Source organism: Triturus cristatus, chromosome 3_2 (assembly GCF_964204655.1).
Source record: "Triturus cristatus chromosome 3_2, aTriCri1.1, whole genome shotgun sequence".
Lineage (NCBI taxonomy): Eukaryota > Metazoa > Chordata > Amphibia > Caudata > Salamandridae > Triturus > Triturus cristatus.
The window spans coordinates 1,029,686,348-1,029,712,542 of record NC_140584.1 but is presented as its reverse complement, the minus strand read 5'-3'; the positions used below and the strand labels follow the sequence as shown (position 1 = coordinate 1,029,712,542).

General features: G+C 48.3%; 1 protein-coding gene across 1 annotated transcript in view; it reads left to right on the top strand.

Moving 5' to 3' along the window:
* MLXIPL (MLX interacting protein like) overlaps positions 1 to 26,195 on the top strand; it is a 735,879-nt gene that overhangs the window by 672,508 nt on the left and 37,176 nt on the right. The window contains exons 14-16 of the mRNA XM_085649671.1: positions 15,306 to 15,433; positions 15,689 to 15,812; positions 20,345 to 20,474. Of these exons, the coding sequence (XP_085505797.1) occupies positions 15,306 to 15,433; positions 15,689 to 15,812; positions 20,345 to 20,474 (382 nt within the window). The remainder of the gene's footprint in view (positions 1 to 15,305; positions 15,434 to 15,688; positions 15,813 to 20,344; positions 20,475 to 26,195) is intronic.

Genomic DNA, 26,195 nt, shown 5'->3' with positions numbered 1-26,195 from the left:
GGTAATATCTTGAAGGTCTCCAACACGTTGCTCCAACTCCAACACCTTTCCCTCCATAACAATTCATCGGTCCTCTATTTGTTGTAACTTTTCATTGGCAGCGGACATAAAAGGTTGAAGCCCGCGAACCTCGTCTAAAATCTAGTCAAGTACCGGATTTTATGAGGAGAGAATAGGAGAAGGTGGGTCATTTTTGTGCCTTTTGGGTTTTGCACCTGAAGAGGATGGTTTAGAGGTGGTGTGAGGATTGCTGGACATCTTAGCTTGCTGATAGGAACGGTGAGTAGTAAGTATAATCGGACAGAACTGTACCATACGCCAATGGAGAAGCAGGCAAAGTCAATGAACATCCAAAAGTAGGTAGGCAAATTGGAATGAAACAGAGGGGTAGAAGTAAAGTATATTAGTCACTGAAAATGCCTTTAATAATCACCCCAATGAGGAGAGGAACTGCCACCTCAGCAAATGTCCAGTATTAGTAGAAGTATAAAATATTACACCAGCCAAGACATAGAGACGAAAAAAGCTTCCTTAGCGCACAATGATGAGGCGAGAGCACCCTGTAAAGCAGTCCATCTCGATTTAAGAAACCCGGAGGATAAATTGCCAACAAAACATTTTCCAGCACATAATGTTATAACCTGAAGCCATGAACAGAGGACCATATAAAAACATGGTCCCGGAGCCAACACAAGACTGTATGACATTACAAATTGTAGAGGGAGCCCAGCTGTGAAGAAAAAACGTAGCGTGAGCGCCGTAATTCAAAATGGCGGGCGCTTGTGTTTCCTGAGGGGATAAGCACCGCTGCGGCTCCTGGGCTCAAAAATAAACGCTGGGAAAGCCAAGAGGGGTCTGAGGACTCACCACCACATGATGCAGGCGGGACCGGCGTCGGAGCCCGAAAAACTCTGTGACAAGAGGCACTTTTTACAGCAGAAGCTCCGCATCCAAGCGGAGCTTACGGCAGGACCGCCATGTTGCCGGGCGTCCAGGCCACGGCCCCCCGAGAATTACTTTTATTTAGTTAAATACCTCTGTGCTTCAGTTCTGAACTGTGTGACCCACATGGGTCATAAATCTGAGTGTAACACTACTCACTATCAGGCTCTGCTATCTGGAGCCTGATAATAATGTAAAATAAACATAGCCTTTCCTTGACTTTAAAAGGAAAACACAACACTTATTTGTTGCAGTTCTTAGTTAAAAATAAACTCAAGGCTGGGAGTTACTCTGAAGGTTTCCACGAGCTACTGGTATCTCAGTGATCGACTGGTTGCAGACACCTGTTTTACACCCTCAGAATTTAGGCTCAGCATTTCATCTTCCTGAGGTCAACCAATCAATGGCTGGTCAAAGCCCATAAAACTTAAAACACAAATTAAATGCAATAAATGCTTGTCGTAAAGAAGAAAAGAATTAAAACCACCTCAAAATAGTGAATTTCCACCCATTTCTTTGGAAAGAACCTACCCAAACCCCCCCATGCTAAACAAAAAAGGTACATAAATTACTTCAGTTACACAGAGCAGCTGCAAGCCTGTGTCTAGCCAGATTTATTACTCTAAGAAGCAACGATTGAAGCTGTTGGCCTGTTACCAGCGCTAATGCCTAGGCAAATAACCAAAAAATTGCACATAGCATAAGAATTGCCAGCCCGCACAAATGAATATTATAACTCACACATGGCAACAATTTAGACAGATTGTGCAAGATCTAGCCCAGTCTGTCAATCCTACTTGCAGATACACTCTGCGTCACTCTGACAAGTTGATATTTTGGGTAAAATGGTTGAATTTCCAAGATATATTTAAAGCTGATATTTGAGTAATAAAAATAAATTAGTATTCAGTAGACTTATTGCTAATATTATTAACTAGGTGCTAGGAGCAGTGCAGCATTGACTGTTACGTTTTACATATGCAGAGGCATTTCACATTGACAAAGCATTTTTACATCATTGCTGGCAACCATGCCTAATAAACGGAGGTGATCACGGCGGCTAATCTTGCATACGGTGACCACTCATGTAATCTTGTCTTCTGTGGTCCTTATTACATCTCTTTTAATATTAGTAGCTCTAGACGATTTTAATTAAACGTTAATAATAGTGCTAAGTCGAATAAACAGCAGCCCAGTGCTGTTGTCGACCAGGGGGCCGCATGGAAAGGTCAGGAGGGCCGCATGCAGACCCCGACTGTGCTTTGAATATCACTGCTCTAGTTCAATGCCATATAAAAATGAGGTACTACATTAAGGAGCTTTTTTCCCTTGGTAATTGCTTCAACATTCGTCACATCCTGAACATCTAATAACAGTTTCTAAGATTTTATACAAACAATAAAATTACCTTCTTCAAAATGTAATAATCAAGTTAGATGGCAGCATGGACTGCAATCAAAAATGTATGTAAAACAATAACAATGCTAAAAGATGTTATGTAGGCAAAACCTATTGGCTTTGCCAATGCTTGTTACATTGCTGAGTGGCCAGCATCTCCCCTAGCAGGAAGGTTTTACAAAAACCTTGACAAAACAAAACTAGCAGTGCCAAAGCCCGAAGGTTGGCAGACGTGACCTTCGCCGATGTGTCCATAAAACTGGCACTGTGGCTTGAATTGTGACCCTTTGTCCAGATTTTTTGTCCCGAATGTTGACCTTTTTGTCTTGAACTTCTACACCCACTGGCACTGCCCAGAATTTGCCTCCATGCCAGGTGTTTCCCCTAGTTGCCGTAATGTTTTAACCTGATCCTGTTTATGGCTAAATAAGAGTGTTGCGTTGATCTGTGCGCGTAACCCCGAGTTCCATTCCGTGACCACTTGCCGATGAAAGCCAGAAACAGAACTCGAGTGCACAAAATATTTTCATTCTAGATTGCCATGCTGGGAGTATTATTCCACGTGGTGGTAAACCGCGGTATTGCAACCATAACAGTCCCAGACCTTGACCAATGGCGGGTCTTTTTGGAACTCAAATTGTCTAACGTCGGAAAAACATTATTTATTTATTTATGCATTTTTATATAGCGCTGACTTTACCCAAAGGTGTCAGAGCACTTCACAATAGGACCAGTTATGTTACAAGAGGAAAATGTTACAAATGTACATGTTACAGAAGCAAATGAGATGGGAGAGGATGTGGTCCGTCGGCTAGACTGCTGACTTTGGTGCTGGAAACCAGAGTTCGAGCCTCGGGGTCGAGGTCGCGTCCACATTCTGTGATTCTGGACAAATCACTTAGTCTCCCCTGCCTGAATGTGTAATTTAAATAGGGTGCTCATGTAAAGCGCTCCAATACCTTCGGGTCGAGTTCGCGCTATATAAATATGCACAAAAAAAAAGATCGATATAAGAAGAGGTATAATACAGCAATAGATGGCAGTCACACAAAACACACTGGGATGACACTTGCACAGGCATAGAATATACATTTACAATAGTGAAAGAACTTCCTTGAGGGACTTGAAAGGGCATGTATTAGTTCTGGAAATGTCTTTGGAAGAGAAGAGATTTAAGGACAGTTTTGAAGGTCTGGGTTGAGGTGGTGGTGCGGAGCTGCCGCGGAAGCGAGTTCCAGATTGTCACCGCATTGCCTGAGAAAGATTGAGCCATCGATCTCTCCCTTTTGGAAGTGAGAGGCTCAAGCAGTAATTTTTCCGCATTACGAGACGGTCTAGAGCCTCCAGAGATTTTCAGTTTATTCGCCAGGTAGCGAGGGAAGGAAGTGTGCAAGGCTTTGTGTGTGATACAAGCCATCTTGTAGATTGATCTTGCCTCGATGGGAAGCCAACGGAGGGAAGGCAAAATAGGTGTGATGTGGTCACTTCTTTTGGCCCCAAATATAAAACGAGCTGCTGAATGGAGAACGGATTTAAGAGGGGAAAGGTGGAATTTGGGGAAGCCAGTAAGAACAGAATTGCAGTAGTCCAATCTAGAGAGAACCAGCGATTGGACCAGGGATTTCAGGTCTTGCTCCGGGAAAAAGCATTGAATCCCCTAAAGAAGGCGCAGTTGGTAAAGAGCATTCTTTGCAATGGAATTGATGTGGGAGAGTAGATTGAGCCTTTTGTCGAGTAAGACAGCAAGGGATTCTGCGCTGTATGATGTACCCTGACAACTAGACTTTTCCCTCAATGTTCCACGCCTGAGATGTATTCAGGCGAAGCACCGTATGTGCGTGCCATGATTCTATAGCCGAAAGTCGGGGCGCTTTCTGAAATACCTATTAGTCTTCACCAGTTCCGTTGAAACTCATTTACAGGACCATCTCTGTGTCAGTCCTTAAGTTTAATAAGTCTCTGCGAAAACCAGTAGACGCTGAAGTACTGCGCGTTGGTAAAGTAACACACTCCTGATGTAGCAGAACGACATACCTGATGCGTCTTTTGAAAACCTGTAATGGTGGGATTTTAGGAATATTTAGTTAAATGTAAATTAATCTAACTTTGATGCAGTGAGATATTCTATAACTCTAGGAAGGATTCCGCCTTGTGACACATTTGGTTACATTTCTGTGGGGTTTGTGCAAACAGATGATGTGGCGTAACGGCCAGAGTTGCCAACTTTTTGGACCTGGGTGTGACGAGTTGGCGCACCAGTTGTTGTTGCCGGCGTACGCGCCGGAAAAGGCCGACCCCGCGCCGAAAGGCAAAGCGCGTAGATAAATAAAGGTGGGCGGGATTGCGAAAGGCAGTCCATAACCGAATAGCCATACTGTGTGTGTGTGTGCAATTATTGCAGCGGCATTGTGGTTCCGTCCCACACCACGGGACGTAACATTGGCGACGAGGAGCGGAGCGGGCCACGATCCAAGCGCGAACAATAAAGCCTTGATGAAAGGAGTTGCTGATATGAGTAGAGATATCGATGCATATTCATCTATTCCCAAGGATGAGTTGCGAGCTTATGTGGGTTGGAACGCGACGGGGTATAGCATTAGTCTGGGCGAGAAACAGCGTAAAAGTTCATCTCCGATTTGGGTCATACCCCACATAGGTCGGTTCTGTTTACAAGGCAATGGTCAGAATCCAAGAGCTCAATTAGGGAAGAGTGACTGTGCTGAAACGTACATTTTTCCATCACAGTTTTCCCCTGCGTTTTTGGCTGCCAAGGGTACATACTTTGTTTGTAATGACCGAGCATATACATGGTTGCCCCCTGATTTCTTGGGCACGTGTTATGTCGCAAATTTGCTACCGCCGACATTTACTGCCGCCTCTGATTATCACAAGACCAGAGTTGTGAGAGGCGTTGCTAGTAAGGAGGATACTGCCGGTCAGGAAGCGGGAGACTTCTTCTTGGGTTTCCTGCCGTTTTGGGGACCAATGGTCAATAGCAGGAACCTGAGACAACTGACTCGTGTAGTTGAATCCACTGTTAATGTAACGGCTGGTGCCCTTGGTAACTTGACAGCTGAGCTCCAAGCGGATCGCCTCATGACGTTGCAGAACCGTATGGTTCTAGATGTCATACTTGCAGACCGTGGTGGGGTATGTAAGGTTATCCAATCAAGCTGCTGTATTTTCATACCAGATAACGCTCCGACAGTCTATCAGGCCATTTCCAAACTGCATAAGATTTCCGAATCCATTCATGTGGATAAAGGAGACTGGTCGATAATGGGGTGGTTCTGGGGACTGATATCAGCTTGGGGATGGAAGATTCTAATAGTCACTGGGACGATCTTAGCCATTCTTTTCCTGTTCTGTCTATGTATACAGTGTGCTCCTGTAATGTGTAGCCTCTGTGTTACATCATGTGTAAGGAAACCTGTATCAAGGGACGAGCTAAGCAATAGGATGATGCTACAGCAACATCTTCATGACTTTATGAATATAGACCTGGACTCAGATTAGTATGAGTATAGTTATTGCCTATGTAAGGGCAAAAGGAGGGTCTGTGGTACTGTAGATTTCGGAACCAGGTTGGTAGCACGGTCCTACCAGGCCGATTGTGATATCAGCGAACCGCAAATGACTAATGCGGTATGTATGAGTGTTTTCGTCATGTTTCCTCGATGAATTCACCGTGTATACGATACTACATATTAGACCCTCGGGTTCCATTTTAGAATGGTAACCATTTTGTGGTTGCCCTCACATAGGCTGCGCATTAAGGCCATGCCTAGGCCTAATGGACACGCAATCCTCCTGTGACTTCTTTGTGACCTGTGAAAACTGACTCCGCTGCCCGAGGCCAGTCCTGTCCGGCCGGTTCCTTTTACTGCGGCCTGTCTGGCCGGTTCCTTTTACTGCGGCCAAATGGGATTAGCACCAGGGCCCGACACATCATAAAGTCGTGCATCCCACACGAACCCTGACTAATCTCTTTCACACCTGACTCTGTTTCCTACTTTATGGCTTGTTTTACGAGAAGGGGGTGCCCGTTTTATTGGGGTCTGCTGATATCTGATGAGGGTTCTGAGCCTCGCTGGGTAAATAATTATGGGCTGACCGAGCTGAAATGTGGGATTATCGTCATGACTTTGCTCTTTCTTTGAAGCGAAAATATGTGAATGACCACTTGTAAAATAGGGGCGGTGTTGCCCAGAGCGTAATATTCTGTATATAAGAAAAGACTGGGTTTTGGTTCAGGGCAGTCTCCTGAGAACATACACCATGCTGTACTTCTCGGATACCTGTAATTGGTCTGCAGCCAATAAATACGATGTTTGACTTCACCTAGAAGACTCTGTGTTTCTGTAGTCTGAAACAGGAAGAACTTGAAGTCTTCGGGTGCGTCCCCTGGAACCGCTGGGTTGGTTCTGAAAAACCCAGTACTTCAGAACACGGCGCAATTGGTCAGACCACTCCCACATCGACGCGGGTGAGTTGCGCTCGACGCGTGGAGGTGGCAGCTGTAATTGCTTGGTGCAGCAAGACCGGCCACGTGCTAGAAGGCCGCACTTACAGGCGCTAAACACACAAGGCCCCACAGATTCCGGCTCTATGGCCTAGAGCGTCAGCACTGTTTTCTTGAGGCGCCACACCCTCGCTGGGTCACACAGACAATTCACCTGCCTGCATCATGGGAGATCAGGGAGAAGGCGCTCAGCCCCCAGCGAGAGCCGCAACACAGCACCCCCTACTGGTGTCCTGCCACCTTTCAGCGAGTCGGCAGATCCCGCCACAGCGTCGCCGAGGTGGCAAGAATGGCTCGGCCGCCTGGAAAACTACTTCATTGCCACCAGGGAGACGGACGGAGCTGTCAAGCGCTCACTAATTCTCCACTATGCAGGGGAGTAAATTTACCTGCTCTTCAAACATCTCCCCAACACGGGACCCCCTGACGATTATGCAGCGGCGGTGACAGCGTTAAATGCGCATTTTGATCCTCAATTAAACCCAGACTTTGAGCATTTCAAATTGAGGCAAACGAGGCAAAGAGAAGGAGAATCAGTAGACTCTTTTCATGCAAGACTGAGAGAGCTCGCCGGCACTCACCTCGTGGGACACAGAGCGGCAGAAGAGATCAGAGTACAACTGATCCTAGGGATCCGCAGTAAGGTCCTCATCTTAAGGCAGCCGAACATACCAATGAACGACATACTGGTGTTAGCACGGTCCCATGACCTCTTGGCTGCACGTGCGGAGGAAATGGACCTTGCGCTGATGCGCAACACAGAAAAGGGTGTGACCGTCAAGGCTGAGCGAGTTGACGCCGTCAGAGTGCGTGACAAAGCCACCAAACCAAGGGATCACCCGCCGCCGACCCCAAAAGGCCAATGTGGATACTGCGGGTATGAAGAACACCCCCCTCAACAATTCCCAGCCCAGGGGAAAACGTGCACCAACTGTGGCATTACGAACCATTTTGCTTTGGTCTGCAGAAGGAAGACACAGCGGAAAGAAGGGAGACGGCCAAAACAAATGCGGAAACTGGTCCGCCAGCTGTCGAGCGTCTCGCTGTCGTCCACGCCGGGATGTAGGAAGACGGAACAAACCGTCTCCCAGACAGATGACATCTCGTCTGATGAGAAGGAGAAAAGTACCTGGTTTTGTTCACCCAGGCACTGAAACGACGTAGACGTCCCCAGCCCCGATGCTCTGTGCGAATAGCCGGTTCGGACGTCAATGCAGTGATTGACACGGGCGCGTCAGTCACCGTCATGTGAATCCAACAATATAACAAACTCAAGCCTAGACCAGAACTCCAGCCTTTGTAGACGAAAATCTTCGCTTATGGAAGTGACTCACCGTTGCCCCTCCGAGGTAAAATGACCATGCCAGTGCGGTCGGAAGACACCGAAATCATGGCTGACATCCACGTCATCAACCAGGAGGCAGATACGCTGCTGAGCAGCCATGCAGCGGAAGACCTAGGACTGGTAAAGTTCGCCAGGAACGTGCAAGCCGAGCAGACCAAAGAACTAATCGACCAGTTTGAGGACCTGTTCAAGGGGCTGCGGCGGATCAAGAAAGCCCCAATCAAGCTGCACATAGACCAAACCGTCATGCCAATAGCGCTGAAGCACAGGAGAATTCCTTTCCACCTACGGCTGCTGGTGGAAGAAGAGCTACAGAAGCTGGAAGACCAAGAGGTCATAGAAAAGGTCTCAGGGCCCACGCCCTGAGTGTCCCCCATGGTGATCGCTGAAAAGCCCGCCTACGAGGAAAAATAAGACTCTGTATCGATATGCGCCTCCTCAACAAGGCCATTCGGCGCGAACGCCACATCACGCCGACCATGAACGATATTGTGGCCGACCTGAATGGGACCAGATGGTTTTCGAAACTAGACCTAAACGCCGGCTACCACCGGCGTCTTAAACGTGAGTGACGACATCCTCATCCACTCGCAGACAGCTGAAGAACACTACCGGCACCTGAGAGCCACCCTGGAGCGGCTTCAGTATCACGGAGTTACCCTACATCGGGAGAAGTGTCTGCTGTTCCAGCAACTAATAGAGTTCTTTGGCTATACTTTCACGCAAGTAGGAATTCAGGTCGACCCCCGGAAGTCACAGGCCATCAAGGACGCGCCAGCACCACTGACAGTAGTGGAGGTCTGCAGCTTTCTTGAGATGGCCACATACTGTGGCCGCTTTATCCCAGACCTGGCTAGAATCGCAGAGCCCCTCCAAAACCTCACCCGAGCAGACGCCTCGTGGCAGTGGGGCCCAGTGAAGAAGCGGCATTCCACGCACTCCTCGACCACACCACGCTTGTCTACTTCAACCCCACCAAGCGAACTGAGATACTAGTGGACACCAGCCCTGTAGGTCTCGGGCCGGCCTCACTCAGGAGCAAGAGCCTGGACGGTGGGCCGCCTTAGCCTATGCCAGCAAAGCGCCCTGCCCGACCGAAAGACAATATGCCCAGATTGAGAGGGAAGCCCTAGCCATCCGCTGGGCATGCCAGCACTTCCATTTGTACATATGTGGAAACCCGTTCACGATCATCACGGACCATCAACCCCTAGTGCCATTATTCAAAGGTTCGGTGCCAAACCCGCCGCCACAAATTGAACGAAGGGCTATCAGGCTCCAACAGTATGAGATGGACGTCACATACCGGCCGGGTGCCAAGAAACCTGCTGATTTCCTCTCGAGGCACTCGACCCCAGTGGAAGCTAAGGGTGAGGAGGCTGAGACCGACCCCACCGAAGCCCACCTGAACATAAGCTCGGCACTTACGTGTCCCCGAGCTCTAACACTTGAGGAGGTGACAGTCGCAGCGGAGGCAGACCCGGTCATTGCCAAAGTCCGAGCAGCCGTCCAAGGGGGACACTGGCATCAATTTCTACAGTCAGCTAACGAATGGAGAGGCCCAGAGAAGGAAAGCCTAATACACATGTGGAGAGTCAGGAACGAGCTGAGCGTTACCCAAGGAAGAACCCTGCTAAGAGGATCGAGGATCGTCATCCCAGCATCTCTCCAAGCGCGAGCAACGCAACTCGCCCACGGAGGGCACCAGGGGGTGGAGAAAATGAAAACCTGCATGCGGGAGAAGTTCTGGTTCCCGGTAATGGATGCCTGAGTCGACGAGACAGTCCGGAAGTGCCCCTCCTGTCAGCTGACGAGTGGCCCCGAGAGACCCTTGCCCATCCACACAGAAGAGCATAGTAGATGTCCCTGAGAGAAGCTAAGTGTGGATTTCGGGAGCTTCCCGGATGGCAGAGTCACCCTAGCCCTGATTGACAGCTACTCGATGTATCCTGTCGTGGAGGTGGTCAACTCGACGGCTTTCTCCCATGTCGGCCCAGTGCTGGAGAAGATATTCGCCATGTTTGGGTGTCCGGAAGAACTCAGGAGTGACAACGGACCCCCGTTCCAAGGGCACGAATTCCAGGAATTCCTCCAACGCCACGGTGTCCAGCACAGATGTATCACCCCACAATGGCCCCAAGCAAACGGCGAAATCGAACGCTTTATGAGAACCATCAATAAAGCTCTTCGCATTGCCGTAGCGGAGCATGCTGATCCTGAACAACACCTACAGAAATTCCTGCGGGAATACCGAAGCACCCCTCAGAGCTTCACGCGCCAGGCACCATGGGCGCTAATGTTTAACGGGACTCGCCGGGATGGCCTCCCTACCGCACCGGAGTGGACACCCCCTCCATTTGACGAAGAAGGCGCCCTCAGGAGGTGGGAGAAGCACAACTTCACGGCCAGCCAGGCCAGGAGGGCTAGGTCTCGTCAGCTGCACAGGGGTGACACCGTTATCATGAAGGACCAGAGGCCCAGAGGGAAATTCCGGACTCGGTACAAACAGGGGTACTGGACTGACCGACGTGAAGGGAACCATGGTAACGGTCAGCAAGGAAGGGGAGGCCGTGACATGAAACATCTCCTGGTTCAAAAAAGTGGTCGACCCCGCTCAAGGTACCGAAGCCACCAGCGACTTTGGAGAACCGAGAGCCAGCCAAGTTGAGTCCAGAGAAGGGGAGGGCCACAACTCAAGGTCTACCTCCCCACCAGGAACTCAGGCAGTAACCCAAGCTCCCCCACTCCGTAAACCAGCTATTGAGCCTTAGTCCTGCCGTGGCCAGTCCAGGTATGCCCTGAGAGACAACCCCCAACCGAGCACTCGCCTGAAAGACTTTGCCTGCCAAGTAAGTGATTTGTGAGACACTGGGGAGCTAGTCAAGGACCGAGTTGGGATGGGAGGTGACTAGTTGGCGCACCAGTTGTTGCCGGCGCACGCACTGTAAAGGGCCAACCTCCGCGCTCGCGCCGGAAGGCAGGGCGCATAGATAAATAAAGGTGGGCGGGACCGCGAAAAACAGTCCGTGCCCGAATAGCCATACTGTGTGTGCGTGCAATATTTGCAGCGGCATCTAAGCGCAGCGCCCCCGCTGCAGTTCGGTCCCGCACCACGGGACGTAACAATGGGGACCAGGTTAGAGTCTCGGCGTCGGCTCAACATCCTGTGATTCTGGGCAAATCACTTATTCTCCCCGAACCTCCCAATAATGAATGTGTCCTTATGTAATGGAACTGGCGCCCATGTAAAGTGCTCCATTACCTTCGGGTTGAGTTCGTCCAATATAAAACTGAAAAAAAAACTGCCTAAAGTGTGAGTAACGAGTAAGGCATGGAAAGAAGAATCAGTCCTCAGTAAACCCACGTCTTGATGAAGTCTGCAGCTCGTGTATCATTGCTGCCCTCTTGTGGCATGCTGAAAATGCTACTATTTTATTAAAACGGTGAAGTTGGATTTAACACAGGAAGCCGAGGGACTAACTCTCTTTCTCTATGAAGGCCTAGAACAATCATCTGGAGCTTGGGTACTCACAACATTTTTCCTGGGAGGCCAAAAACTTTGTTCTGTGATGTGACCAAGGGAAAGAGATGCCAGCAGGGTGGCGGCCAGGGGTTCTGGGAAGTGGGAAAGGGGGAGTGGGTTGGGTGTAAGGTGGGTGTAGGGGGAAGAGAAGCATATATATCAAGTGGTTGAATTGCACAAGGTGAAACAAAAAAGCCTGGCATGATTCCTTGGTTCTCTACTTAAATTGTGTAATCCGAGGCAATTGTTTTATTTCACTTTCCCTCCTTTTTTTCATTATCATATATAAAGGACCTCAAAATACATGGCTTTAGGATGTGTGCGGTACAAAACCTTCTTGTGTGCTTGATTTAATAAACTATAATGTTGTTCATGTATAATAGGAATCCAGGCCACCCAAGAAGTGCGCATTAAACTGACTTGCCTCTCACTTCACTAGTGCCATTGTTGTCGGGGAGAAGGGGCGGAGGAGAATGATTGAATTTTAAATTATGGAAGATGCCAGTTTTAGAAAGAAGGCATTTTCTTGCTTAACCATCCTGTGTGCCTCTGCTGGATTGTGGATTGACTGTCTGGCTTTGGAGTGACAGCGGGTGGGAATTTGCATTAACTGTAGACGGCCACTGGGGAGGTTGAGGTGTGTCCTGCCTTCCTGGATGTGTCAGGGCTGGGCTGAGACCTGGTCTGGCTTACAGAATGCCGTCTCCACCTCCTGCAAGGAAGCTGGGCCAGAGAGGACAGAGCTGGGTTGGACTAAACGCAGATACTCTCTGTCACAATAGAACAAAGGGCTAAGTGGAATAAATATTGGGGCCCAGAACCCAGGACTTGAGAACTCTTTTGGACTCAGGAACCTGCCACGAAGAAGAGCTGGAGAAGCTGTGAGGAGGAACTACCACTTTGCTGTGTGCTTTGCTGTGTTGGCCTGCAGTGGCTGCTTCTGTCTTGGGCAGAGAAAAGACTGGACTGAACTTTCTGCAACTTCTTTGTTTGAGTTTCTCCAAGGGCTTGAGATAGAGCTTGCCCCCTGTTCAAGAAGTCTCAGGAACAGCAAAGGCTTTACCTTCCTCTGGGTACTGCCTCTGGAACCGCGTGTCTCAGTTGCCACAGAGGGAAACCACAACCCGATGCCGTCACCAAGACCTCCAGTGGTTCCGTGGCACTGCCGCACTTCGTACCACAACTCTAGTCTCAATGACGGCCGCCGATGCCACCGAGTAGCTGCTTGCACCGCGACCTGTGGGCAATGCACTGCGCACAGCCTCGCTTAACTCCGCTGCCCTGGTATCACTGATGCCGCCTCTGCCAGCTGATATTGCCACTGTGGTCTGGGGGCACTGCTCATAAGCTACACAGAGCACCCCCCGTCCCACACCACAGCCACGACTCACCGATGCCAGCTCCATCAACCGCCGATCTTTGACAGCCGTCGCCGCTTACACTGTGATCATCAGCAGTTCGACGACCACTGCCCCGCTTCACACGCCAGCCCTGGTCTCACTGAAGCCACAGGACGACCGGCAGCGAGCCCCAGCCTGTACTGTGACCTGAGGGCACCGCACGCCTCGCCACTCTTATTCACACCACAGTCTTGACGACCGCCACCACTGGCCCACACTGCCGCGATCGGCCGCAACAAAAGGTACTGTTTGCAAGTCTTCAGACACCGATGTCAGTCCACACCGACGCGGTCGACTGAAACTGTTGGATTTGGTTGTCTTCAGCACCGCGGTAGCACTGGACAGAGCTACCAACTTCAAGGAACTGCCTGTTAAGGTTATTTTCGCAAAGTGCATATTTTGATCATTGTATGGTGGATCTTTATCGTTTGGTCTTGGTTTACCCAGATAAATATTGGTTATTTTCATAAAACTGTAGTGTTTTCACTGTATTACTGTTGGTTATGTGCAAATGCTTCACACACTGCCTCTGAGATAAGCCTGACTGCTCGTGCCAAGCTACTGAGGGGGGGAGCAGGGTTTTTTTCAGTAGTGTACCCCCCTTATTCTTATTAGGAAGAAGGGTCCCTAATTGGACAGGGTAGCAGCCTTCCCACTGGAGAAGCCCATTTCTAACAACATGCAAGTCAGCCTCGGAGTGGTAATGTGGGCTATCGCCAACAGCCGATGGGACTGTGGTTGAGGCCCGTCGGTGAGCCAGATTTTTGGTGGCCTCAGACTCCACTGCAAGTGCACAATGTCGCAGGCTGTAATTAAAGCCATTGCATTCATATAATGAGCCTGACCTGATGCACATTAAGGTCAGGCTGACGCATTGTCAAAGAGGCAGAATGACAATAGGCTGCTCCGGCTGTCACAGCATGAGTTGTGTCTGCCCTTGGACTTCCCCTAGGTGTGACAGCAGCTGCTGATAAGAAGCCATTAGCACTTGCTTTGCAGAGGATTGGGGCAGGGGAATGGACTAGAGCGGGTAGTGGGGCGTTGGTGAGGGCCTGCCAGGGGGCTCTTCAGTTCTGTTATTTTTGTCCCCCTCTCCTGCATGGAACAGGCATAGATAAATTAGTCTCTGCTGATCTCCTTTGCCTGGCATAAATCAATTACTGCTGTCAACAGAGAGCGATTGTAGTCTTAGCTAACTTTGGTAACTGGGAAACTGGGTTTGAACCCCAGCTTCAGCTCAACATCCTGTGATGCTGGGCAAGTCGCTTAATCTACACGAGCCAAACAGGTGATTTGAGCCGTCTGCCATGTTGTCTGGGGCTCATGGAAAGCACTCCAATGCATCTGGGCCAATTTCATGCAATATGAAGCTGCTTGTATTTGAGGAAAGTGACACGATTTTGTTTATTTGTTTTTGCATTTACACACTAGCATCATTCCCTTTCTTGTAATGTTTACGTGATGTTAGCATAAAACAAACAATACAGATACACCTTTCATCAGCCTCTGAGCATTGGAGGGCCTCTCTTAAGTACTGTAAAAAAAGAACTATCTAAAATCCCCGGGTGAGTGTAAAGGGCAGTCTATGCCTGTGCAATTTCCTTTTTCCCAGCGGACATTATTCAGAACATCCACAGCAAACATATAGCAAAAAAAGCTATTAAACATTACTTTCTAGTATTTATCATAATTTTGAGCTTCCAGCGTATATTTTTCCATTGGAATGTAAATTTTCAATTTAACTACTGGCCGCATTGGCCTTAGAATACTTTCATTGCCAGAGATGTTTGGCAACACTTCGCTCCATAAACGTAACCAGCAGTGTATTGCGAAAGGTTGCAATCTGCGAATGTGGGCCACTATTTTGGGGCTGCCCGGGCCTAGCTGTGCCCCCAGCACAAACCTTGTGCAAGCCCATTCACTCTTTAGGAATGCATACTATACATTTAAAAACCCAGTGCCCAGAAAGCTCAGTGAGGATGTTGAGCACACCTGGGGTGTTTACTTGGGAGCCTTAAGAATGACTGGGCGGGGCATGGGGCAGGTGAGATATTCCCATTGTACATAGCCCGAGTCCCTGTGAGTGCATGTGAAGCGCCATAAACACAAGTGTGCGTAACAGAAGCTCTAGAGGGGCCTTGGCCCACTTTACTTTTCTCTGCACTTACCCTCCAGGTCAGCAAGGCTACCACCCTGCAGAAGACCGCAGGCTACATCTGTAAACTGCAGCAGGAACGGTCGTACGTGCAGGAAGAGGTGCAGCGGCTGCGAGAGGAGATCGACAGCCTCAACGCTACCATCAAGTAAGAGGGCGGGCGGGGGTGGTGAGAAGTGCTGCTGGAGGGGGCTACAGAGCTTGGGAAAGATGGCTAGCATACTTTGAGGAAGAGAACTGGAGACCTTGGTGAGTGTAGTTGAGACACATGAGGTTTAAAGATGAGGCGGGGCAGCAAGCGAGGGATGATGTGTTAGTTGATGGGATGGAGGCCAGACAGGAGTTAAAGAAGATGTAAGATGATGGCATGGGTCACCGTCAGCCTTTGTTTTGTTCCCTCCAGCCGCTGTCAGCAGCAGCTTCCTGATACCGGGGTCCCCATCACTCGCCAGCGATTCGACCAGATGCGCCAGATGTTTGATGAGTATGTCCAGTCACGGACATTGCAGAACTGGAAGTTCTGGCTGGTATCCTTTGAAGACTGTGTGCCTTCTCTCTAAAGCTAGTCTTTTAGAGGGTAAGGTGGACTTTAATTTCAGAAACTCTGGCCTGGGCGGACCTAAAGCTGCCACCTTGCATGACCATTTCCTGTCTGTCTGTCTTGACATGATCAATCCCTCTTTAAAGAAGCCCCAGAGTGTTTCCTTCCCAGACTTCTGTACGCGTCATCTTTCTTTCTCCCATCTTTTCATTCCTTACTCTTGCTTCCTTCTGACTCGACCTGGAAAATTCAGCTATCTGTTTTATCTATCTGATTTATAAAACTGGCTAAAAATTGCTCTATCAAAATCAGTGTGGCCAATTTGAGACATTATTAAAATCAGACATGCACCAAGAGCATCGGCTAATATCTTACGCTATATGTTTATTCTTAAGGAATTGCAGAAGGGATGTTACTTTATGTCATACACACAGATATAACTCACACTCACATTTGGCAACATCCTCTGCGCCTGGCGTTAAGCTGCCTTCGGAATTGGCGTGTAAATCTTGAAGAATTTGTGAATTATTTTTCTTAACTGCGCGAACTTAGTGTAGATTGTAAACATTACTGTGAGAACAAATGAAAGCACAAAATAGATTTTGCTGGTGCACTCTTAAGGAACTCCCACTTTTATCACTACTTGCTTGCAAGGTCTTGTTACAAGTAGGATTTGTAATAGTTTGTTAGATTCTCCCCAAAGTTTTGCAAGCAAAATTAAAATGTTGCCCACCTGTGCTTCTCACTTTGTACTCAGCTATAAACTACTAACTCCCAGCACCCCCCTTTTTGTTTTCAGTCCAGATCATCAGCCTCCCTGCACTAAACTTTAAAGTGCGATATGTGTAGCCCCATCTCTCCAGCACATAGCGCTTGTAGGCATGGCATGGCACGTGGAGTTTTATGTAAGCATTGCATCAATGGCACTTTGTAGTAGTTTCACTTACTCACGACAAAACTCCTTACAAAAGCTTTTTCAACAATGTTAGTCAATATATACTTTGTGTCATTTATTCCTTTCTATCCCTTCTCGCTACCGCCAATCAGTGCTTAATTAAAAAAAAATAATAATAATGATCAATAAGTGCAGGAGCTCAAAGTGTTTCTTAGTAGCTCCTCATGCTGGAGTTACTGAATATCAAGGCTGCCTAGTGTTGATTGCACCTCATGCCTCTTTCTTCCATCAACAGACACTTCCCACATTTGTCTCTCACTCATGCAGATTACTTTCACATCCTGCTTTCTACCTTTTGTCACTGTTTATCTATCTTTCCCCTTAGTCCTTTTTAGGTCTCGCCTGACCAGCGCTTTAGCGCTGCTCTGGCGAGACTTATAGTAAGCGCGTTTTGGAAGTGCAAACAGTGGCTTTGCAGGCCTCCAACTACAGTGCATGTGACCCGTCCGGGCGCGCGCACCATTTGGAGTCCTGCAACCACTTGTTTGCTTTCACTTTAGCCGTGATTCATCGCACCATTTGGCAGCCTGCGTGCCCGCCCCCACTCCCCCTCCCACTCCGTCAGCTTCAGTGCGCGCTTCTTCTTGTTTTATGTAGGCAGCGTGCTAGCCTGGGAAAGTATAATGGTGGCCGCGCCTTTGTTTTATTATTTATGTCGCGGAACGCTGTCCCATGCCTTTCTTTTATGTGTATTTTTTTTTCTTTTCTACACAATGGCTGCACCATGGTATAGCTTTAAACATCCGGCGGGTGCCACCATTGTACCAAAACTATTACATTGAAAAACAACGCCTGGCGGCTTGACTAAGCATATCTGCTTTTGGTGCAACATTTCCTGCTTTAAGATTGCTGGCGCTATTTTTGTTACTATCAAAACGTAAAAACTCCACCCTCCCCGAAGTGCAAATACAAAATTGCCTTCCTCCTAAATGGTAGTCTGCCAGCACCGCCCATCCTCGGAACTCCAGCACACTCAGCACAAGCTTCCCCCCGCCCTCCACTAGCCCCGCCCAGAACTGTAACCAAACACTCAGCACAAGCTTCTCCCACCTCATCTTCAGACCGCCCTCCGCTTCCCGGCCCAGAACTGTGTAAAAAAACACAAGCTCCTCCCATTCCCACCTCAGCTTCGTACCGCCCTGCACTCCCCGGCCAGAACTGTGGCGGACGTTCGGGTCAGTTTGTGGCGTACTCACCTTCCACCTGTCGCCGTCGCAGCACTTCTTACAGAACTCTGAAGTTCACAAATGCATCCCGGCGTTTCTTTTTCTGCTCCTACCTGCACGTTTGTACAAAGTAGGCATGGGACTACAATTCAGTTGTTTCCAGGTGTTTATGTTGACTGGTGTTTATTTATGTTGACTACTACCTGCCGCAGATCTTTCAGTACGTAAATTAAAGCCCCTTAACCCTAGTTATTGTAAAATGCATATTTCGCCCACCCAGACCTCTCCGCGATTGGTAAGGTGTGTGTCAGGGTTGCTCTTTGAGCTCTCAAAAAAAGATAAACAAAGTCTACACGCTTTAACAAACACCAAAGTATCTGCTTTCAAAGGTGCTCGTAGCTGCTTCTGTAGCAGGACTCGGACGTGTAGAGGGTCACACATACTCCAGCTGCCTTTTGTCTCCGGCCAGCATGTGTTTGTGGGGGCGGGGCAATAACCTCCTGTTATCTCACTGACTTTGTCTTATAAAACATATACACGCACATAACCATTTAGAAACACCTGATAAGGGTGTAAAACAAGGGATTTTTTTCATTTGCATGGATCGGCACACAGAGTCAGGAATAGTTCAACAGAGAAATCTACCATCTTTGTCTAAAAGGAATGTCTCTTTCACAAACAGAAAAGACCGTCAAGCCTGCTTACAAACCTGCCTCCAAGCAGTTTAGCCTCGCCTTGTTTGTGTTTTGAGCAAAACAAATGTCAACCCTACTGCATGACTTTTGCACGTCCTATGTATGAAACCTATAATCCTCAATGTTTAACAATGTTTTTATTGCTTAGCCCCACCAAAACCAAGTTATGTCTATTAGCCACACTAGGTACTGCACCCTTTCCTTGCTTCATGGAATGTCTTGTATTGCTTATGCTACGGATGGGATATTTTTTAACAAAAAAATTCATAATTTAACAAACATTAGCATTTGCTATTGGCATTGTAAATGACAATGCCTTTTATTTATCTGTTTAAAAAACAACACATAAATAAAAGGCATTGTCATTTACAATGCCAATAGCTCAAACTCTCGTAAATGCGAGACCTATTGCATTGCAAATGCTTGTTCCTTTTTCTGCCTTTGTTTCGTTTCCTCAGGGTCAAAGTTTGATGATAAAAAAAATCCAGGCCCCAAAATCGAGTGCTGGTCCACCTGCAGCCCAGCTCGGTGACACTGTACATCACCGACTGCAGAAAATGATCTATGTACATCTGGTTTACTTCTCTTAAGTGAAAGAAATGTAGAGCTTGATTCATATCTTGGCGGTAAGGATACTCCATTGCAATGGCGACAGAGTATCCTTAGTGCCAAGATGATGGTCGCCCGCCTGATTTAAAGGCTGTCGGACCCTTGGTGTAACCACAGTGGAGGCTACGTTGTCTGGGCCATAGTTGCAGCCCTCCAGTGGCCCGATGGAGTAAGGGCCATCGAAGATTGACCTCTATGTCCGCCTACCTAATTTAGATGGGTGGATATACAGGTCGAATGTATGACGTTACAATGCATACATTTACAACTAGCATTTTACATTGCGTTCGTTACAACGCAAGTCATTACAACGACGTGCGCTGGAGGGCGCTGGACTTAGGAACAGTATGATTTACTATTCCAACTCCAGTCTACGTACAGTAGGGAAGGTGTTGGAATAGTAAATCATACTATTCCTTAGGTTAGAGCGCCATCCAGCGCAAGTCGTTGTAACGGCTTGCGTTGTAATGACCGCGATGTAAAGGCATTGCGATGCAATGCCCGCGTGGTAATGGATGTCTCCCATACAGGTCACTTTTCACTACCCGTCACTGCCAAAAGGCTCTAATTGTAAGGGCAATGAAAAATGCTCAGTGCTCCTCCTGCAAAGGGAGTGAACTCACATGGCGAGGGGAGCATTTTTTTCTTTTCTCTAAGAAAATTCAGTTTGGGTATTTTTTCTTTTTTTAAATAAAAAAAAAGAAGTTTGCAGATGACTTCGTTATGTTGACGGAGCCGTGCATCAAACTTAAAAGTGCATTGACAGCAACCACTGTGACGGCGGTACCTGCCAATTCTTTTGAAACCACTGCCAGTTTGGCTGTCATTTCTAAATTTGGCGGGTGGAGTACTCTTGGCCTGGCGGACGGAGAATACTCTGTCTACCAAAAATTTAATTATGCACTATTGCCTGGTCTTACTCCTTTCTCCTCCTGGAATAGAGAAAATCTCAGATCTGAACCCAGATGCAGAGAGCTGCCTGTTAAACTTAGGGATGCATCGTAAATCTGAGGATTTAGCGCGCAGGCTAATGAGATTACTGTATATGATCTGTGCACTTCGTTTTTTTCCTTAACTGCTTCACCTCCCTTAGTTCAGCATCATCATTCGGCCGCTGTTTGAATCGTTCAACGGGATGGTCTCCACTGCCAGCATCGACGACCTGAGGCAGACATCCATGTCCTGGCTGAGCCAACACTGCTCACTGCCTGCCCTGCGGCCCAGTACGTACAGATGTGTAGGAAGGAGGGTGCCAGAGGGGAGCTGGGGCGGTGAACCACTACCACATAGTATAGTATGCTTTGTAGATCTTCTTGTCATTTTTGATAGGTAGAATATTTAGGAGTCCATAGCTATAACACCAACTTCTGGCCTACCTCACTCACTGAACCTTTTTTATAGTCATTAACTTCACGGTGCACCTAACTTCATGGTGCACTTAACATACGGACCCCAGGGGCTGACAACCCGCAAACAAAAAAGTCAGTTAGACTCTCGCTCTGAAAACAGCAGTTGGGTGAAGAAGGCGATAAAAGGAGCGTGGGGGTAGAAATCGTATGAGCTGACCTCTTTACCCATTACAGGTTTGTATGCAACAAATAGTATGATATCATTTTCAGGCCGCCTGCATTTCCGATCTAATTTGTTTATTGAGACTCCGGCCCCTTCTTTCTCCCCATCATCCTCTTCCACACTGGGCGAGGAATCCGCCAGGGCGCGCACTAATTCAATTCACTGATTCTTAGAGCATGAAAACCAGTGCTGAAACATGTATATACACAAGCATTGCCCGCTAGATTCAACGCTGCCTGGCAGGTCAGAATCCTGGTTTGAATGGAGTTTTGACAAATCCTGCCTAAAATTGTAGGGCCCTTTCACACAAACATTTATGCGAGATACGTAAGCATTGTAAATATGGTGGTCTACAGCGCTGCGCCCACCCAAACACATTGGTGGTATTGGGTGAAGACCGAAGGATGGAGCATGCCACCAGTGGTTCTGGTGATGAGGGTACTTTTTATAAAAACCAACTAGGAATCCTCTACCCCATTCTGATCTAAAAGAGGGCCGGGAGAGGTTATCTCTCCAATTATATTGTCCTTTTTAGGACTTGCCCATCAGAAAAGTCACATCTTTAGAGCAGTCTACACATGGTCTGATTTAGATTTATTTGGCAATTGTACAATTCTTAAAAATCATTACAATCGGGAAAAACCCACTGCTAAAACACTATTAAAAGTGGCCACGCTTTAAAACTTAACAATATCCCATCATCATCCAATTGCTATTGAAACCAATGTGATAAATATAAAAACTGAGAAATCATGATATTAACCATTAGCAGAGAGAATTAAAAAAAATGGCAGTCTTAACTACTTTAAAAGCTTTTCCCTAAACAATCATAAAAGTGCAGCTGCTGAATATGGGTTTGCTAAAAAGGGCCAAAGTCGACACCAAAACTGGATTAAACGTACACTAAAACTTTACAATGGGTAAACGCTGAGGTTAATGCGTTAATAAAGATGTAAATATACAAGCCATATAGGTTGTACAAGAGGGTCTCCTATTCGAGGTAAGTAACGTAACTAGCGGTGCAACTGCAGAAACAGTTGTACGAGTGGGCTCCCTCTTGGAGGTAAGTGGCGTAACTTGCTGCAGCCTTTTCAGAGAAATATGCAACTGCAGATGCAGTGAGCTAGTGCTCTACTTGCAGAGCAGATTTGAAGTGCTTCTAAAGTGCAAAACATTCTAACCATCTGAGGTGAAACCCCCATTAGATGGAATGTAGCTTAGATTACTGTGTTTAGTGCTTAGTGATTATAGAGGCACGCTGCTTCAAGGGTAGCTGGTTAGTAATCTGCCTAACATGCATAATTAAAGTGCTTCAGTGTAAAGTGCTACTTGCCATGAGCAATTAAAGTGCTAAAGTGCTGTAAGTTCCCACCCAGTGCCCTCTTGCTGGCTAAATGAAATGCCGGGCAGCTTACTTGGTGGGAGGGCTGAGATCCTCTCGCCTTCTTACCCGTGAATTACTGAGGGACAGGGCTATGCAGTGCATATAAAAGAATAAATGTCTCCCGGCTAATATATGGTGTGCAATAATACCCACCCAGTGCCCTCATACTAGTTAAATAACATGCCAGGCAGCTGAGTCGATCCGGTGACCTGAGGGCCCCTGACGCACTTTCCCCAGAGTCACCTGGGATCAGAGCTACTTTGGGGATTGGAGGGACCAGTGGAACCCATAGCTTCCGGCGCTACCTGGAGGGAGCAGTGGAACCCATAGCTTCCGGAGCTACCTGGAGGGACCAGAGGAACCCATCGCTTCCGGAGCTACCTGGAGGAAGCAGAGGAACCCATAGCTTCCGGAGCTACCTGGAGGGAGCAGAGGAACCCATAGCTTCCGGAGCTACCTGGATGGACCAAAGGAACCCATAGCCTCCGGAGCTACCTGGAGGGAGCAGAGGAACCCATAGCTTCCGGAGCTACCTGGATGGACCAGAGGAACCCATAGCCTCCGGAGCTACCTGGAGGGAGCAGAGGAACCCATAGCTTCCGGAGCTACCTGGAGGGACCAAAGGAACCCATCGCTTCCGGAGCTACCTGGAGGGAGCAGAGGAACCCATAGCTTCCGGAGCTACCTGGAGGGAGCAGAGGAACCCATAGCTTCCGGAGCTACCTGGAGGGACCAGAGGAACCCATAGCCTCCGGAGCTACCTGGAGGGAGCAGAGGAACCCATAGCTTCCGGAGCTACCTGGAGGGACCAGAGGAACCCATCGCTTCCGGAGCTACCTGGAGGGAGCAGAGGAACCCATAGCTTCCGGAGCTACCTGGAGGGAGCAGAGGAACCCATAGCTTCCGGAGCTACCTGGAGGGACCAGAGGAACCCATAGCCTCCGGAGCTACCTGGAGGGAGCAGAGGAACCCATAGCTTCCGGAGCTACCTGGAGGGAGCAGAGGAACCCATAGCTTCCGGAGCTACCTGGAGGGACCAGAGGAACCCATAGCTTCCGGAGCTACCTGGAGGGAGCAGAGGAACCCATAGCTTCCGGAGCTACCTGGAGGGAGCAGAGGAACCCATAGCTTCCGGAGCTACCTGGAGGGACCAGAGGAACCCATAGCTTCCGGAGCTACCTGGAGGGAGCAGAGGAACCCATAGCTTCCGGAGCTACCTGGAGGGAGCAGAGGAACCCATAGCTTCCGGAGCTACCTGGAGGGACCAGTGGAACCCATAGCTTCCGGAGCTACCTGGAGGGACCAGTGGAACCCATAGCTTCCGGAGCTACCTAGAGGGACCAGTGGAACCCATAGCTTCCGGAGCTACCTGGAGGGAGCAGAGGAACCCATAGCTTCCGGAGCTACCTGGAGGGAGCAGAGGAACCCATAGCTTCCGGAGCTACCTGGAGGGAGCAGAGGAACCCATAGCTTCCGGAGCTACCTGGAGGGAGCAGAGGAACCCATAGCTTCCGGAGCTACCTGGAGGGAGCAGAGGAACCCATAGCTTCCGGAGCTACCTGGAGGGAGCAGAGGAACCCATAGCTTCCGGAGCTACCTGGAGGGAGCAGAGGAAGCCATAGCTTCCGGAGCTACCTGGAGGGAGCAGAGGAAGCCATAGCTTCCGGAGCTACCTGGAGGGACCAGTGGAACCCATAGCTTCCGGAGCTACCTGGAGGGAGCAGAGGAACCCATAGCTTCCGGAGCTACCTGGAGAGAGCAGAGGAACCCATAGCTTCCGGAGCTACCTGGAGAGAGCAGAGGAACCCATAGCTTCCGGAGCTACCTGGAGGGAGCAGAGGAACCCATAACTGAAAGAGCGACTTAAAAACATTTAGGAAGCGAGCAGACAAGTGAGGTTCCCTTTACACAACATTGCATTACCGTGTTGCAAGTGCGAATATTCATCGACTTCAAGATGGGACGTAACCAATATTTTGTGTGCGGTGGTAACACTTTACACATGCAGATGATGGTGTGAATCTAGCTTGAGACTTGAGTAAACCTGTTCTAAAGCTGCTCCCCAATCTAGCAAAGTATGCAGGAGGAAACTAAGTAAAGTTAATGATTATCTTTAACAACTTTGTGCGAATACAAACAAGAGAGTCCATCTTAGAGTCCTTTGTGAGGAATAGGTTTCCTTTTCCCCCGCATTTCTTGCTTTGTAGTGACGGAAAACAAAGCAGTATTGAAGCTCACTTCTACTGGTGCTCTGCAGTTTGTCTTTACTGGTCTAGTCGCCTCCTCAGTTGAGTCACAGAGTTACTCTAGGGGTGGTGTATAAAGTACAATCCCCTGTAGAATAATTCAGTAGATGAATGCGATCTGCAATATTGTTGCAATGAATGCCTTGTAAACACGGGGAGGCTTCTTCCTAAGTGTGTCTGCAAGAAAAGATGACTCTATGTCCCTGGAGTCTCCATCTGCTATGAAACATTTCTACTTCTTTTGTAGGAGAATGTTGAGGGTTTTTTGCTCAAGGATTCAATCACTGCACCATACTGGTGCATCATTTCCTGCTACACATACTGTTTGGGAATTCCTAAGTAAGGAAGCAGAACACAATGTCACAGCACAGGTCTGGTTCTGAAAACGTAAGCCTGAGTGCAATGCGATCCACCTGTATTTGGACCCTGGAACATGCTTCAAGAGTCCTCATTTATTCTCTCTCTGACATTAGCGGTAAGCGTTCGGACGATGCTTGCGCTTTACCAACCTGGATCTTCAATTTCCTTCTGATCTCATTACTTGGAGATTGGCTTCTGTAAGAAATATACTCAGTGCTTTGCGGTCCAATTCTACATTGATTTATGTTTTTGTGAAGGTCTTAAACACTCACTAGTTTAGGGGGACGTGGCCCCCTAAACAGACCTCAGGGCATGTGCTTGCCTGGAGCACCCTGCACCAGAGCTGGAAAAGAGACGTTACCAGGGCTTGGTTGACCAACCAGAACACAGGGGAGCATTTTGTCCTTGACCACCAGACGATCCTGCACCTGGATGCAGAAACTGAGGCGGAAACTAGCTCCAGTAAGAAGAAGGTGCTTGGCGGTGGATGTAGCACAGAACAGTAGCTGCTTTTTGCACCCACTGTGTCACCACACCGGCCAGTATTGGGTTTAGTACAGAGCATTAGAAAGAGGTGTTGTTCTGGTACCATAGTTCCGAAGGCAGAGGCTTGACCAGCATTCCGCTCTGGCACTTCGAGGAGGTCATCTATTGGAGATAGCCAGATATGGTGGCATTTTCGTGATGTAGATGTTTGTGGAATTGTGCGGCGAGAACCTCTCTCCGCTGAAACAGAAAGGAGCGAACCAGGACCTGTATTTTTGTTTTTTAAACTGATGTTATCAGAATAAGGATGGCGTCTGGCAAGAAATTCTGTGACATTTGGTGGAGGCACATAGGGTGATGGAGGAGGAGGTGATGAAAACTAGGCAGTTGAAGCCGCTGCCCTCCAGTGAGTAGGGTGCATCCATTCACAAAATCACACAGCGTCTTTGTGCTACCTGCTGCCTGTGTTTATATTCTAAGAATGCAAGTGCCCTTATGTACCCTGATGCATTGAAGAGCAGGATGGCAGCCTGTGGATTGGTAGCCCTGTTGTTAGAGGAGAATGTGGTGTCCTGCCCATCCATTACATGTCTAAACGTATTCCAGTATCTCCATCCCCCTACACCTCACCACGCAGGTGTGGGATTAGCAATAGGGTAGAAGATGTTTTTTTTGGAATGAGCTTGTGATTATACACCGCATATGAATGAGAGCTTCACTGACATGGATGGGTTTGCGCCATACCTAAGCTTGAAATCAAGTAACATGCCCTCCTGAAAGCACTAGACTCCCACGTCCTGGAGGAAGTGTCACTAAGTATGCTTCTCAACCATTCTCTCACATAGGTTTCTCTTCACAATGTAACCTGGGAGTTGCCAGGAAATCCGTCTCTAAGT